Source organism: Scedosporium apiospermum (assembly GCF_000732125.1).
Source record: "Scedosporium apiospermum strain IHEM 14462 chromosome Unknown SEQ_SAPIO_0055, whole genome shotgun sequence".
NCBI classification, from domain to species: domain Eukaryota; kingdom Fungi; phylum Ascomycota; class Sordariomycetes; order Microascales; family Microascaceae; genus Scedosporium; species Scedosporium apiospermum.
In genome coordinates, this window is record NW_015971756.1 from 772,308 (window position 1) to 789,369 (window position 17,062).

The window sequence follows — 17,062 nt, forward strand, 5'->3', positions numbered from 1 at the left end:
TCTTCCCCGAGTTTTGGATATCGAGGTTCATACCCTTCGTGCATCAGGTAGGCTCAACACGTCCATTTTAATAGTTTACTCCTGGGAGGGCAAGGTGGGATGATCTACTGGACGTTTTAGAGCGTGTCTGCGAGATCAATTGCCTTGAGAGCTCTCTCGGACCCACTCTGTGATCCAGACCGAGGTCAGAGGATTTGATGGGTTTCAATTTGTCGAAGAAGGCCCAGCAAAGCTAAGCAAAGCTAAGCAAAGCCCAGCGAAGCCCTCAGAAAGACATAGGAACAAGAAGAAAAAGACAATAAAATGGGGCTTCTGGACCCATTGAGAGCATATCTCGGAGACCTTTGACAGACTGTAGGCCTAGGCTTGAGCCTCGGCATGCGCCAATTTGACGTAAACTAGCATTCCAATTCGATTGATGTCTTACTGCTCGGGCTCACGATGCTTCGAACGACGAAGACAACAATTGAAACACCAATCAAGTGGATTACTACAGAACCATCAGTAATACTTCAATTGCAACAATGAGCTGTTTTGTTGAAGTTGGGTTCTCCCACAATATCTCCAGACTCCATTCAGCTCAGGTTTTCGCAACACTGGGCAAGACGGAGTTAAGGGCACCAACTGCAGATCCAAGACGAGGTACGAAGAGGAGTCAAGGGCCAAATTCATCTGATAATTTCTACTCCATCCCCGTCTTTGTTTCTTCCCAGACATTTTCCCTTCCGTCTATTCGCCCTCTGGAGGGCCCGCTCCATAAATATACTTCGTATACATTCTACATTCTACACAACACGAGAAATCGATCTTGAGTGAGTTAGTTACTTGGCAATATGCAGGCTATCTCTCATCCAGAGAAAAGGTTCGGTTATTCCCAGCTGGTGAGGATGCCGGGTCATGAAAATCTGAGACAGCGAGACTCCGTTCGGCGAAATATCGCGCCAAACATCTGCAGGCACCGAATGATGTCGGGAAATAAGCCAGGCTCCCAGCTCCCTCTAGTACCAGGAAAATGCAGTTTATTATGTACTTCGTACTCCAAACAATAAAGGATGGGTAAATTGGCCTCTGTGCTTTGACCAGGCTTCCCGTCTCGGTTCAATCTTCCGAACAGGCTCACAGCCCCAGTGATCTCCCTCAGCCGGGGAGCATTGCCCTCTCAAACACCAATGTTTTCGAGCCTTTTAGCTTGTCGAGAAGTACACTATTGCCAGCCCCAACCCGGCGGTCTTGGCCGAACTACCCGCAGTCCGCCACTGGGTCTAGATCTAGGCTGGTGACATCCGTGGCCAATCGCTAACCCACTGGAGCTGAGCGTGGTTCAGACATGGATCCTCTGGATTTTACGAAGGATGTCATAGGCGGCCTAGTGCTGGATACGAAGCAGGAGAGGGACACGGTGGCGCTGCGTTGTCAGATGTGCCGTGCATGCTTTGTAGAGACATATTAATCGAGAGGGAACTGTTGGTGAATTAGGATCAGTTGAAATCCCATCTCCCCTCAATTTGGCAGAAACGGCAATCTAAGCGGTACGTGAAACTGATCCTTGAAATGCCTCCGGGTGTATCAGAATCAGACGGAGGAGCAGGACAAACACCCATGATGCAACCCGAGGGCCAAGATGGCACCAAAGATCAGCTCAAAAAGACCGCTTGTCCCCACACTTTGACTGATCCTCGATTTCGGTGCCGGGCTACCGGGAAACAGCCAACATGACTTCCAATCAGAAGCCAAGGCACACAACCTGTTTGCTTTTCTTCCGGGCCTAGGTTTCGCTGGTACCTGGCTTTATACGGCATCTGTCCCGTAAAAGATACAAAGGATCAAATGCTGAAAGTGACAGAGGGGAAAAGAGGCGATTGGGGGGAAGGCCACATGCGAAGGCACCTGGTTGTCTCGGACTGGTTCAAACAGATGGGGGAACTACTAGATGCTTTACCCGACATGCATCTTCTCTCGTATAAGTAACAGCACATTGCTCACCCCCTCTCCATTCCCCCCAGGCAGACTCCATAGAATCATAGAATCACAGACGTGACCACCATTCTTGACATTCTCTTCATTCCTTTGACAGATTCTTCCTTTATTCTTCTTCCATTCAAAGGCTGTATATCTTAGCCGCTTGTTGTCCCAACCATCCTATTCTTACAGCCGGTCCCGATTCGACCCAACTCGATCCGTCGCTCCACCTACATTCCTTTCCAGTCTTGTGTTCCAAACTCCGCGCGATCTTAACCCCCCTTCTCCGCCGAGTCACGTCTGAAAATCGAGCCCAGCAAAAAGCGTTGTGTCCCAGTCTTTGGTCTTTGTCATTCACATCATCCGATACGAACCGCCGGTCTCGAGACAATCTTTGGAACCCCATCTCGATTAGAGCACCATGAAGATCGACTCTCTCTTCACCTCCGTTGTCGCTGCTCTCTGGCTCTCCAGTCCCGCCGCAGCGAAACCGGTTGGACTTCCCTGCCCAGATGTAAGCGAGCTCGATAACCCAAGCGACCACTCGATCGCATCCCCACAGCCCCCCCTTCTGTCAACAGAATCTAATAGGACTCGTCTTGTTCCCCCACTCCAGAAGCTAGTAGACCAGATCCTCAGTGGTCAAATAGGTGCCGAAATATGCTGTCCTTACGGCGTGTGCAAAGGCGACGTTGTCGTGAGCATGGGGTAGAGACTTCCACCAAACACGCCATCGATTCAGAGACCAAGCCACAATCACATTTCCCACATTTCCACAATGCGAAGGGCGGCCGAAAATCAACAGCAAGTTTTGAAGACGCCATAGATGGCGGCGGTCTCTCCCAGTCTCCGTGTGATATAGGACATGGCGTATTTGTCTGCGGAGGGGCGTGTCAAACCCGTGGACCCAAACGAATACGCCAAATCCACGCAACCGCGGTCGAGATGCTAGAAATCCAACCTCCTTTCGATCAGGATAGCATCGTAGGTTCGTGTTGACGGGTGCTTGGCTCGCGGTGACAGGAACCTTGCCTGTACCGGATTAACGGGCTGGGTCGACCTTGTGAGGTGTCAAGAGGTAGCTCGCGCCTGCAGCATAAGAATCGGCTTCGAACCTCCCACTTGGAAGACATGTTCCTTCCGCGGGAAACATCTGTTTGCAACGCACCTGCGTTGTGGGGTCATTTTCTAGTGCGATTCTGCATTGCTCTTGCCATTTTATTTTTTGGGGCCCATCAAATGTGAAGGGACAACTTAGCAAGAACCCCCAAGGTTTGTATTCTGGGGAAGGAGACAAGAAGTCTGGGGAAGGGAAGGGAAGGGACAATGGAAGGGGCAATGGAAGGGGCAATGGAAGGGGCAATGGAAGGGGCAGAGGATTCTGGGGAATGTTCGCACGGGGAAGATAAGGAGTGTGGAGCGAATGATGACTCAAGCCTCCTCCTCCCTTCATCGTGTTTTAATGTACACTACGAGGGTGAGCATTGAGCTCGCCGCAATGCGGCGAGACCTTAATTATAGATCAGAGAGAACACAACACATTTATTCTCGATTAGCTTTTTTGATGTCTTCTTTTCATCTCTACCCCTGAGTGCCCTGAGATGCCTGGCTGCTTGGGGGCTCAAACCTCGCATTAGTCTATCCAAGTCCCACATCCACGGATACAGCCCTCTCGGGTCGCCTGACCAATCCTCGTGCAGACCATCCTCGCGCAATAGGAAAAGGCAACCAACCTCGGCCAGGCCACGTCGTCGTGCCACTTCATGCAATGCAAAACCAGCGGCTTCCACTGACACCCCGAAGCGTCCCAATTATTGACAAAATCTCACTAGGGTCCCGTCCTTAACCCGAGCCGTTCCCAACTCGTCCTAGATTCCAACGGCAAAACCTCAAACGATGATTCGACCGCATGCCGGAAAGTATGGAAGGTTGGAGGTTTTCTCGGGCTTTTGTTTGACGACGCTAGTGCAATGCAGAGATGGAGGTGGGAGCGTTATTGGTGGACACGACAAGGGAAGCGTACTTGTCCATCTCCTGCCGATATTTTTCTATGTTGTATTCCGGGTTTAACAGACATTGACACTAGCGACCGCAGGCACGTCACCCGTCTCCCCGCCTTCCAGATCTACTGGCTCAACGAGCGTGTGAAGTACACTACGTCCACGATATGGGCGGATGCTGTTGCGAACGGGATCACATCACAAAGAGCCCGCGCTTGCTCGTCGAAGCTTACTGCCGCTACGAGGGTTTTTCTAGATTGCCTTTAATGTATATATCATTTGGAAATCTTGGCCACCCGTCCCTTGCGCCCTCTCACAGCGGAAGACGTCAGCCCAATTTGTAGGCTGAAACGAAACCTCAACTTTCAGTTGATCCTCCACCATGGCATGCGATGTTTTTGATCATCATGGAGCTGTGCCACTACCTCTCTCGTACTTCCGTACAGGTGTCGCTACTCGTTTCCTAGTTTCCGCGTGGTCGGTTTTCATTATTTCTCTTCTTCCTGTCCTCCAGCTCGACTCCATCTCACCCCCACTTGTCGCCACTAAAAGTTCCCTTTAGAGAAAACTCAACCTCATCCCATCACCGTGATTGGCGCGGGAAGAGCTGCGACCCTAACCTTGTCAACGCGGAGACAGATAATAAAAGCCCCTCCACCAAGTTGGGGTGCCGCCCCACTGTTCCTCCCAGAACAGTTAAAAGATGAGCCAACTTAACCAGCAGCAAGTGAAAGATTGACGTTTTCAAGGGAGGACCGAGGAAAGGAGACTCGGACAAGCAAAAGCTGGGCGGGTATTGGAGGGGCAAAAAAAAAAAGTTGTCTCATCAAATGAGAGCTTCCCGCGGAAAGCATTATCGATAATTGGCGAAAGGGAAGAAAAAAAAAGAAGGGATGAGGGGCAGCGCAAAACACAGGCCCTCCTTTCGCAGTCTCTGAATGGGCGGGTTGTGAGACCCCGGATCCCAAGCGGTTACACATACTCCTCTGGTCCTGTTTGCAGAGCGGAGCTTGGTCGGAATTCCATATATATAGGAACGACGTTCATAAATAATAAGAAGTGCCGTAGGCTGTCCCGCTGTGATCGACTTGTTGTGACGCACTTCATACTACATATCTAGACTTGGCTTGGGCATCCCGACTTTCCCTTCTTCCTTTCTCTCGTCTCTTTTCTGTTTTCCTGATATCACATCATAATTTCTCATCTTCAATCCCATTCATAGATCGTTTGAAGCTATTGCTATCGTCCAATCTCACACCGACCACCACATCGGACGGAGACAAACCGAGCTCGAGACTGAACCGAACTCCTCCCATCAGAACCCCCAAATCTCGAACCATGAGCCCAGTAGCTGTGGACAACGGCGAGAATGGCGTCTCAAAGGCGTCCGCTAACGTCACCAAGCCCAACATTGGTGTCTACACGAACCCCGCCCACGATCTGTGGATAAATGAAGCTGAGCCTTCTCTCGAGAGCGTCCAGTCCGGCGCGGACCTCAAGGAGGGAGAGGTTACGGTAGCTATTAGGAGCACCGGTATTTGCGGGTAAGAATAGTGATTACCGATCCAAAAATCTTATCCCTTTGGCATTTACTTTTTTCTTTTTTTTTTTTATCGGTTTTGTTTTCTTTTCGATAATTGGAGTTAGTTTCCGTGGAGCTTTGTGTAATCGGAGGTTTGGTTGGCAGGGTTGGGCATCCATGATGCATATTTCCTATAGCCATGTTATTGCATCACATGGGGCCTCACCACCTCCCCGCCCAAGAGAAGAAGAAAGCCACACAAGCTTTCAGAACTCGTTATGAGCCCATATCAAACGAATACTAACACCTTCATCTAGATCCGATGTCCACTTCTGGCACGCGGGCTGTATCGGCCCCATGATCGTCGAAGGCGACCACATCCTCGGCCACGAATCCGCCGGCGAAATCATCGCCGTGCACCCCTCCGTCACAGACTTCAAAGTCGGCGACCGCGTAGCCGTCGAACCCAACATCATCTGCAACCAATGCGAGCCCTGCCTAACGGGCCGCTACAACGGCTGCGACAAGGTGAAGTTCCTCTCGACGCCTCCCATCCCTGGTCTCCTCCGCCGCTACGTCAACCACCCCGCCACCTGGTGCTACAAGATCGGCAACATGTCGTACGAGGCGGGCGCCATGCTCGAGCCCCTCAGCGTCGCTCTGGCCGCTATGCAGAGGGCTAACGTGAGGCTTGGTGACCCCGTGCTTGTCTGCGGCGCGGGGCCCATCGGCCTCATTACACTTTTGTGCTGCCGTGCTGCTGGGGCTTGTCCCATCGTCATTACCGACATCGACGAGGGCCGATTGGCTTTCGCGAAGGAGCTTTGCCCGAGCGTGATCACGCACAAGGTGAGCCCGGGGCTCTCGGCCGAGGACTCGGCTAAGGCCATCGTCGAGGCTTTCGGCGGCATCGAGCCCGCCGTCGCCATGGAGTGCACGGGTGTCGAGAGCAGCATCGCCTCGGCCGTGTGGGCTGCCAAGTTCGGCGGCAAGGTCTTCATCATTGGTGTCGGGAAGAACGAGATCAAGTTCCCGTTCATGCGCGCGTCGACGCGTGAGGTTGATGTTCAGCTCCAGTACCGCTACAACAACACCTGGCCGCGGGCCATTCGCCTCGTCGAGAGTGGCATCATTGACTTGTCGAAGCTTGTCACGCACAGGTATAAGCTTGAAGATGCTCTCGATGCTTTCAAGACGGCTTCGGATCCTAAGACTGGGGCTATCAAGGTGCAGATCCAGAGCTTGGACTAGGAAGACAGGAGAGGAAGCTCGTGTTGAGAATGTCGTTTGTGTGTGTAGCGATGGCGGGGACTGAGTTGGTTTTATGACTTTTCGTGTATGACTTGCATTACTCTTTCTCAAATTTGCATGATATATATATTTACCTTTTTTGGACTTTTTCATACATATTTTTTTTTCCTTACCATGAAGTCTGTTTTGTATGAAGTAGAAGTCGCCTGTCCTCTCTGTACTTCGTAAGTGCCTTCAGAGTCCCACATCCCGCATCCCGGAAAAGTTTCGTGCCTTGTCGGCTGGTGCCAGCCGTCCTCAGGTGACATGCCATCCATCTCTCCGATTCCCGTCCGAATCCGGCTTAGCCCCAATTCACCCGGTCCTCCCAAACCTCCAACATCTTCCGAGGTCAGAACAGCTAATATTTTTTTTCCTTTTGCTCTTTATCCCTCTCGAGAACCCCGAAAAACGACGATATCCATTGCCAAAGGGAGCCGCCAATTCGCCTCAAACCCCATCAATTGGTGTTACTACGACCCTCCTAACCCCCTTCCGATTTATTCGTCCGCTTTTTGCTCGAATAATCCCAACCCCACTCAGTCGTAATTTTTTATTTTCCTTCTCACCACACACCGATAAGCACCGACACAATGCTCAGCCGATCGGTTGTCCGCGCCTCGGTGCGCCGCACTACCCCCTTCACGCCCGCTCGCTTCCAATCCACGACGACCGAGAAGGCCACCGAGGCTGCTAAGGATGCTGCGAGCAAGGCCGCGCAGGGTCTTTCGCGCGTGACGAGCGCCGCCGGTCCCGCTATTAGCGGCGCGGCGAAGGGTGTTGCTGGTGCTCTGGGCAAGGTTGGCGGAAGGACGGGCAAGGTCGTCAACTTCCTTGAGAGTATGTGTTTTTCTTGTCTTTGTTATTGGGGTTTCTACCGGGCTTTCTTTGCCTTTTTTTCTTTCGGTGGCGCGAGAGGGTTCGATGACGTGATTTGGTTGGAGTGGTGATAAGATGTTGGATCGGGAAGAAATGGAAGAGGGATCACGACGAAATTGACCACAACATTGGGTGAGCTGGCGCTAACAACACTTTCCCTTTTGTCTAGGGCAAACTCCCTTCGTCGTCTACTACTCCAAGGTCGCCGCCGAAGTCGCCAAGATCGTCTTCAGGGGCCAGAAGATGTCTCCTCCGTAAGTACCTGATCGCCCCACACTTCCTACCGATACACCATACACCAGCGCAAAACTTTACGACAAAAAAAAAAATCCGCGGCCGGGAAACGGAAGAAAAGGTCTCCCCCGAAACAAAAACACTAACGAGCATATCACAGCTCCGCCGCCACCTTCCAGTCCTTCTACGAGAGCGCTTGGCAAAGCATCCGACAGCCCAGCAAGATCGCCGACACCGTAGCCCAGACCGTCAAGTCCGGCGCCCAGAAGCCCGCCGGCTACATCCCCGGCATCAGCAACGCCCAGCTCGCCGCCGGCGGTGTCGTCCTTGCCGAGTGCCTCGGGTTCTTCACTGTCGGAGAGATAATCGGCCGATTCAAGCTTGTCGGATACCACGGTGAGCCTGCCGCCGCCCACCACTAAACCTGCTACGAAACATAAGGGTTAGTGGACGAGGAGAAAGCTAGGCGGCAGTTGACGGGGGACGGATCAAAATGTTGTGTTGGTAATGTGGATAAAACGACGGCGGTTTCCGATCTGCTTGATAGAAGAAGGAAGGCATCTTTCTTTTTTACTCGGAACGCCATTTTTTTGCCCTTAAAGAACTCGGATTTCCTTTGTTTACTACTGCGTCGATACATTGGGAGAAGGACTTGGGGGTCAATGGAATCAACCTGGGATAGAGAAAGTACGGGGTTGAACAGTAGCCGGGTCGGGCAGTCCGTGAGCCGCGAGGAGAGGAAGAAGTACAAGCGAGCAGGACAGATAGCCTTCTCGCTTCCCTGTGCTCACTTCGAATCGACGGTTCCACGCTGTAGTCCGGGTGCTTTTTTCCCCACCAGCCTTTTTTTGTGGTTTTAGTCTGTTTAGAAAACTTGTACATCAGAAACAATTTACTTGTCCTCTCCAACGAGGACGCCCTCTCGAAACGTAACCTTCATTTCATCTTTTTTCGGCTCTTTGTACGACCGTGATTGGAGACTCGGGGAATCATCAATGCGACGGAGCATAACCCCCGTGTTGACTATTAGATGCCTCGCCTCGTCTAGGAAGTGGGAGGCTGCTTACCCGGTACCCCCGCATGCTCGTGGACGCAGGAGACCTCGACAACATCCACTTACTCTTTGGGAGGCTCGGGTGTTACGAGGAGCTCATCATCCTCATTCCACCGTGGACCTTGTTTGCTTCTTGCAGCAATGCGAATCGATATTCCAGCCATTGCCCCTCCCTCTCCCATCCATTTCACTCCGTATTGATGCCATCACCACCACAGCTTCGCCCCCCCCCCCCCCCCCCCCCAAAAAAAAAGCCTGTCATCACCACAACATCTTCGTGCGCACCTTACTCGCATTGCAGCGAGGGGGGAACCGAAAAAGGTCCTTCCCTTTTCGAACCGAGCATGAAAAGTATATGCAAGCACACACTTCTCAATAGCCAAAACACTATCCAAACACAGTTCCTCCCTCTTGACTTATCACAACCCTGCGGCCATCATACATCGCCATTCCTCACTTGAGAAACCCGCGCCGCAGCGATGCAGCGAGACAAACATTCGTTGTCCAGAATAAAAACCAGAAAAAAAAAAGGAAGTAAAAAGACCAAAAAGGGTGAAATCGATAATTCATGCCATGTTTTCTTCAATATGCGCTACGCTCTCTCCTCCTCGCCCCCTGCAGGCCGTGATGTCTGTATCGCCAACGGGTTCCCGGCCCGGGGTCGAGAGAAATGTTATTGCAGACATACCTCAGTACTGCCTACGCACTTTTCTCCCTTCCCTGCCCCTCGTTGTGTCAAAAAAACAACAACAACAACATTAGAACGCCCTTCCTTGGTTGCATAACCAACTTGATAAAAAATTGTGACTGACCTTGCCTCGTCACGTACATGAAGAACAAACACGAGGGCCCCCAAATCTCTAAGGGGTGGCGGGGGAAGGAGGGGAGAAAAAGGGTGTGTGATCGGGCACACTCCTCAAGAAGTTAGAAGAAAAAATAGGCAGATCAGGCAAATCGTGACAAACAAGTCGACACTCTCCTGTCCACGTAGAATAATGTGTTGGTCCGTTGTGCATTGCATTTCGAGAATCAACCGGGGCATGACGATGGACCGTGCTTTTTTGTTTTTCTCTTTTCTCTCCACTCGTTGATCCCATATCATCATATCCTCGAACCAACAGACTTATAATGCTTTGATGTAAGACTACCCTTCTCAAGCAAACCGGCATAGTGAATAATGATTAATACAAATTGTCGTCGAGGTCGGCCCGCCCCGTGGCCAACAACCACCCCACCCCACCCCCGGGCTCTGGACGAAGATCCCGCAGGGGTGATCTCGAGGGCACAACCGGCCTGGCCTCGCGTATACATGGGTGTGTAGTGTGCACTCACGCTCGCGCGTGTCGAAACCTATAAAAGTAGGCCTCGCACACGGCCTAGACAGCCGAGTGAGACCGCGCTTGATTTCGTCGAAACGCACTGGACATGCTGCATGGTGACCACCCCCAACATGACCCCATCTCATACCAAACCATGTTGGCCTTCATCTCGACCTTACCTCCCGATCAAGAAGAAGACATGCCAGATCTGATCAACAAGAATAAACTCAACGAAACCCCAAAGTAATGTTCACTTTATCCAAAACCATGCCATACCCAACTTCTTTTGTATCTATAAAACAGCCTCATCACAGTCCATGACAATTCGTATATCCCTTGCCTGATATTCCACCCCTCCCCCTCCACCTCGTATAAAGCATGGCATAGAAGTGACGACCGCCTGGAACACAACATTCTCGCCGTAACATGCTGAACGCAATAACAATAAACTGAAGACGAAACAAGGATAACAAATGGGTTAGATAGACAGAGTAAGTACACTAGGCACACATCACGACCAAGATGGTGGAGGCCAGACCATCGTCCCTCGCAGATTCTGTAGTAAGACCCCCATTGCTTTTTCTGCTCATGCAGGGAGCCGCTGCCCATGTTCTGTCGCCCACCAGGTATACTCTTCCCTACCCATGTCGCAGCCGTGTTAGACGCCTCAAGTGGATAGGTGGCCAGTTAGCCCGGGCCATCATCGGTAAGCGGTAATGGGCCATGCGAAGTGAGCCTCCAGCGATGTTTTTACTAAAGCTGACTGAATGCCCAATATGAACGGGCCAAGCATGGCCGAGATTGCCCATGGACCGTTACCACGTAGGGCATGCTCTATGCCCAAGCCGAAAGAGAGCCCCGGGGTAAGGCGCCGGCAGCCGGCCTTCTTGCGAGCACTGATGAAAAATTAGATTGCCCCGTCAACAAGTTGGAGGGGGGAAAGCGCCAGCAGGCTCTGGGAATTGGGAGGAGTGGGGGCAAGTGAAGGAGGCGCTAGGTTGCTAAGAAATCAATTGACCATAATTATGCAGTTGGTCGTGATTGTCCCCACAATGGTCCGGGGGTGAGGGGGAGTGTCAACAGGACAAGCCCTTCTTGGCCGCAGTGACGTGGAGATTCTTGCATATTCATTGAGTGTTGGGTCTTGGAATGACCTGCACCTAGGTTGTCCCAAGCTAGCTGCGAAGGCGTCAGCGTCGTGGAGGGTACTTTCGTTTGGCCCGGGATTTGCAGAGGGCAGCCCAAGGTAGCCTTGATTGTTTTGCCAACACCGCGCCGAAGACTTCCACATTTTGCCCTCGTCTACCGGGAGGTACCCCTAATAAGCAAGGTACGCCGGAGGCCGGCTACACGGTTGCAGCCTGTCGAGGTCAAACTTAGCATGCGTGATAGTATGGACTCTGAGAATTGCTGAAGGCCTGTTCTGCGACCGCTTGCTGCTGTTGGTTGGCACTTCTACCATCCCGCCACCCTTGCTATACCTATTGGCTCTTCTTGCCGGCGCCGCTCGAGCTACTACTTGCCGTGGCATTCGGAATATTGCTTGGGCCATTGTTGCCGGTATGGCTACTTGTGGGGTTTGAGGTGGCGTGGCTCGTCGAGCCTGTTGGTTCGGCAGGTCGCCGAGCAGTCCAGATATGGCTGTTAAGTTGAAAAAGAAAGGAGAAAGGAAAGAGGATGTCAGCCCACTTGATTTTGACCTTGTTGCTGTGTATGGGGCGGGAGGAGGCTGGCGTATGAATGAGAACTTACAGATTGCAATATCCGTGGTGCTTGAGAAGACATGTTTCATGCCGGACTTTTCCCACGAGCTCGTTCACTTCGCTCTCCCGCATATTGAGAATCCTTGTTAGAGGAGATAAACTTAGACCCTGGAGACCGTGGGTAAGTCCAAGATTAAACCACCTCCCGACTTGCTCAGTGTGTCCGCCGCGGTTCCAAGGATTGTGGTAAAGTTTCACAGTACTTTCCTCAACATCGACGAAACCGGCCTCGCGAAGTAAATTCTTTGTGTTCGGGTTGATTCTCAAACTCCGTCCGGCCCTGTCCATCGCCTTGTGAAGCAGGCCGACCCATTTCTCGAAATTCGAATTCCGAGGCAGTGTATCATCGTCCGACCGCGGGGTCCAGTCTATCTCTACGAGTTCGACGCAGCCGAAGCCAGGAGTGAGATGACTATACGTCTCAGTGTCAGCACGCGCGAATCCCAGCTTGTCTAGGGCGATGGTAGCGGTCTCGATGAAGCTGCTGGGATGAACTTACTTGTAAATCTTCCTGTAAAGAGCCGGCCAGTCTTTGATCGAGCCGTTCATCATCCGGACATAGATCAAGTCCCAGTTTGTTTTGTCGATTTCAGGCTTGGGGTTACCTTCCGTTCTCCGTTTTTGAATAGCCCAATCAACAAAGTGGTAGAGTGGTTCCCAATTCTGCTCGATGTTGACATGCCCACAAAAGTACGTCGTTTTCAGAATTCTTAAGATTATTAGATTGACGTCGCTGCCATACTTCTTCAAGGGCAACTTACTCGCGGGGCTGAAGGAAGTCATAAAAGTCCACGCCAAATACCAAAGAATCGGGATACTCTCTAGTTGGAAGAGACAGTTTAGCGTCGTCAGCCTCAAGAACTGCCTTCTACAGGAGAGATATGAACTCACTCGGCCATAGACATAGCCCACAACCCAGTTCCAGTTCCTAAATCTAGGACCTGCCGTCCAGCTCTTCTCGGAAACGTCTTAGCCTCGCCATCTTTGCTTGACGGCAATGGTTCGGATCTATGTCTGAAGTAGACAGGAGCTTTATACAGCTTGTTCTGCTGGGCTTCGAGGATCGCGTGGTGGAAGATATCGAGCTTATCCTCCTCAAGCTGCAGGGCATTGATTAGCAAACAAGCAAATCCTATACGGATGGGCCGGGGGATAGGCAAGCCACACCTGGTCGCAAGGGAACAGGTAGTCGTAGTAGCCATATTCACGGCCATGCTCCATGAAAACACGGCGAGGCGGTTCCCTAAGAATCTCGTCAGTTAGATAATAGCCACCTCTTGGATTCGCGTCACGGCAGCCAGCACTGTTAACGTGATCATTGGTTATGAGACATACGGAGCCTTCGACATGGCGCTTCAGGAACCAATACTTGCGCTGGTGGGGAATGGCAGCTCTCTCTCTCTCTCCAAAGTCTAGCTAGGCCGTCGAGTTAAAGAGGCTCGTGGCCTCGAGGACAAGCACTGGGAGATAGGAGACAAATAGAGTTGGCAGTCGCCGTGGTGAACAAGAGTAAGGTCTGTTTCGTGATTAGTCGTCGGTGCTATATATACCAGGTCAGGAGGGCTGCTATAAAGCGCAGAGACGTGAGCGGAGTGATGGGAAGGAACAGATTGAGGTGCAAGAGGTTTCGTAGGGCAGCTTAAATCTTGTACGGGGGGAGGGCCACATTTCAGTGGTCAGAAGATTAACGGGGTCCCGAAGAGCGGCCGCGTACCTCAGTACTCGAGGGCCACTTGGCCGTGGTAAGTCTGATGCCAAGTCAGTCGGTTGTGGATGTGGAGCTGCACAATAAAGGCCGGGACCCCAAGACAACAACGCGCTTGAAACGCATGAAGGGGCGGGGGAGGAGCGGGAATAAAGAGTGCGCGCCAGACAGATCGCATGTAAACAGGTCAACGCTTGTATTCCATATGATACAATTGAGCATGGCGGTATCCTGCACTACCATTGCTCGGCAAACTTGCTCGACTGGGCAAGATGCAGGGCGATTGAACGAACAATGCGCAGAGACGGTGCAGGCCCTTGGTGGATGGTTTTCTGGCGCTGCAGCATGGCCCTTGATCTTCGCCCGTCGCCCAGCATGCATATTGCGTCTCGCGTTCTTGCTTCTCCCATGTCCCCGGCAGAGAATGGGCTGGACTGGGCCGGGTTTGGCCAGGTCCAGCGTCTCACAATAGACCGCCGCGCCCAGAGAGGTATGATATAGAGATGAGAATGAAGGGACCAAGCAGTGCCTGATTCAGCTATCCGCTACACTCGTATGCAAGACAAATGAACCAATGACATGCAACAGAACCGTTCAATTGCCGTAGCCCCCACCGGTATCAAATGTAGCCATGATTTGTTACACAACGTAGACACTGCGAAGCCTAGTACATTAGGGATAAAAGGTGGGAAGTGGGACGGGAAGTCAAGGGAGAGGCGAAGGGAGGCGCGGCGCGCGCTCCGCGACTTAGTGCTAGATATAGTGCATTGCTCTAAGGGCAGCGGTTGTGGTGGTCGTGACTTACAGATTTTCGACTGCCAAACAGCCACAGGAGTCGAGGATGCTCAATGCGAAAGGAGGCGTCTGGCGAAGGTAGCCTCGGGGGACAATGGGACAATGACACGAGGCAGTGGCACAAGAGGAGGAGAACGGTACAAAGCACACAGAGGATGAACGGCGCGACAGCCAGCCTGTAGGGAGGAGGGTGTCGGCAATACCGTTGACGAAATCAAGTAAACGACGAGCTAAAAGGAGACGGCTCTAACTAGCATAGTAGTAGTCCGAAGGAAGTAGGGGTGCAGGCGGGCAGCAGGCAAGGCAATAATCTCTTGCGAGTGTGGGCGTGAGTGCGAGAGTAGAAGATGCTGGGGGAAGGTCCGTCAATAACAGCAAATAATAGGCATCGCCTCGCATTGGTCAATTTCGGGGCTGCGGAGGGTGTTGGTGAAATCGATTGATGGGCGGGAAGGTTTTCGAAGAATGAGAGGCAGAGAGCAACTGAGATGAGTGAAAATCTGCACGAGATAGAGACAAGAGGGTGGTCATGATATATAGTAGAATATCGACGTCGTCAGTAATTGGGGGGGTGGGAGGTGTAAAGCGAATCTGGACGGAGGAGAGCAAAGGGAGCGAAACTCGAGCTTGGGAGGTCTGGCCGAAATTTTTCTTGTCCACCGTGTTGAAGCAAATTCTCTGGAGGGAGAAGGGAACATTGAACTTGGCAAAAGCTACGGCAGGTGCAAGGTGCGTGCAACCAGGATCAAATGTGCGCGACAAGTACGTGAGTAGAGTACGTACCGAAAGTAGAGCAGTTGGTTTACTGCTGTTTTTCCTGACAAACGCCAGCGTGGTAGTATAAGAAAGTACGAAATAACGGCACAAATATTACTTTGGGCACGACGTGAGTACACTCCACTGCTACACTATTGATAGGAAGGGACGGGGGACGGGGGACGGGGTATTGCTGGCCAGGCAGGTGGGAGATGGGGGTAAGGCAAGCCGCACCACCAGGAGAAGGAAGTACAGTCGCTCCTTCACTTAACTTTTGGGGGTACCGTTGCTAACATTGCAACAGCAACTTGGAACCTCGAACTCAAGCTACATCAATCAATTTGATGTACTACGCTCGAATGCGAATACACCCTCTCCCATCCGATCGATGTCCCTGCCAGGATGAAAGGGGCATTGAATGGGTATGTGGCCGAGACGATCGAGTCCTCTGCAGTATGATGGTACTAGATGTTCCACACACCCTTGGGTTTTGGAGAATCATGCGTGAAACCGAACACTGGAGGAAGCGAGGGAGTTGTCGCGTACGTTTCGTACTTGATGTGCTGACGGGTTTGGGATGTATGTACTTCGTACCTCGCATTGGACTGGGGTCGTCCAACGACGGAAGACTTGTAATTTGAACGTCGTCTTTTCGATGCATTTGATGCGAGCAACCAGCAAGCGGGATTGTCAATCTGTGGTGGCTCCTCGTAGGGTAAGGGTGTGGTAGTTTCGATTTGCGCAAGGTTCAATGTTCCATTCATTACCGAGCTCGGCTGGCAATCTAGTGATCCCGCAATCCAATTCAAGCAGGCCTCAGACTGCCAGGGCTGCATCACGCATGCCTGTTCTGCCACTAAGGCGCGCAATCAGCGGATTATACTCGGCTGGGATTTTTGTCAACCCCAGTAACATCGGGGGAAGGACCAGTATTTTCAGAACCTAATTAGTGTGAATAAAATTGTATAGGTACAGTCTTGGTCCGAAGCACAATTGCCAATTCAACAAGTCTGTCCAGTCCACTGTCCCGTCAATTGTACTTGTATTCGATGGTGCCGCGGTGCAGCTCCTGCATGTGCGTCTAGGTGGGGCAGGTCCATCCAGGGCAGGGCAACGCAGACGCAGTCCCTCTTGCCTCCTTCGATAAATGTCTGAAGTATGAAGGAAAGAAAGCCCATTGACCGGTATGGTGGGTGGGAAGGTGAACTACTACACTCTACTTCGTACGTACTGTGTGTATACAGTCAGGTACTTCATTACGAAGTACAAGTTCGGTGTGTTATTTGGCGGCTCTGAACGACGGCAAAGCAGGCTCTCATGCCAGTGATGAGGCATCCATGCCCGGTTGCAGATGACGGTTCCGATGAGAACAGAGAAAGCCTAGGGGTGACCGGCAATCCTAGATTAACGCTCAATACGGCAGGGGATGCACTTGCCGCTCCGAATCATTTTCTAAGAAGTGGTGGTGTACTACCCTGTACAAAGGTAGAACCTGCGGTAATAAGTATCAGCAGAGTAATTCTTCTCATTTAAGGTGTACAATCCTTGTTGCATGTATTTTGAAGGACGAAAGAGCGAAATGACCATCATTCCCCAACTATCCCTAGGTTTTTCAACTTATAGAGCTTACTTCGTCCTCCAGATCTTTTATATACTTCGTATGATTGCACTGAGGCACAGGTACCGGGCGATGGCGAAGTACGAAGTACCTGACAGCCCAAGGCCTTGCCGGTACGAAGTATCGTCGTCGACACTCTGCCACTCAACACACACTGCGGGGCATTCA

The 17,062-nt window shown here is 51.8% G+C and overlaps 3 protein-coding genes across 3 annotated transcripts; 2 read left to right on the forward strand and 1 right to left on the reverse strand.

The window, feature by feature from the left end:
• Positions 1-5,297: 5,297 nt before the first annotated feature.
• Positions 5,298-6,732, forward strand: SAPIO_CDS1417 (L-arabinitol 4-dehydrogenase; the record flags this gene model as incomplete). The annotated part of the gene is made up of 2 exons (XM_016784694.1): positions 5,298-5,503; positions 5,799-6,732. The coding sequence occupies 2 exons, from the start codon at positions 5,298-5,300 to the stop codon at positions 6,730-6,732; spliced, it is 1,140 nt and encodes a 379-aa protein (XP_016645810.1).
• A 632-nt stretch (positions 6,733-7,364) lies between these two features.
• On the forward strand, positions 7,365-8,306 carry SAPIO_CDS1418 (uncharacterized protein; the record flags this gene model as incomplete). Its single annotated transcript, XM_016784695.1, has 3 exons — positions 7,365-7,611; positions 7,820-7,904; positions 8,045-8,306. The coding sequence occupies 3 exons, from the start codon at positions 7,365-7,367 to the stop codon at positions 8,304-8,306; spliced, it is 594 nt and encodes a 197-aa protein (XP_016645811.1).
• Positions 8,307-11,738: 3,432 nt separating this feature from the next.
• Positions 11,739-13,369, reverse strand: SAPIO_CDS1419 (uncharacterized protein; the record flags this gene model as incomplete). Its single annotated transcript, XM_016784696.1, has 7 exons — positions 11,739-11,898; positions 12,010-12,432; positions 12,520-12,729; positions 12,782-12,841; positions 12,912-13,120; positions 13,188-13,263; positions 13,356-13,369. The coding sequence occupies 7 exons, from the start codon at positions 13,367-13,369 to the stop codon at positions 11,739-11,741; spliced, it is 1,152 nt and encodes a 383-aa protein (XP_016645812.1).
• Positions 13,370-17,062: the final 3,693 nt, after the last annotated feature.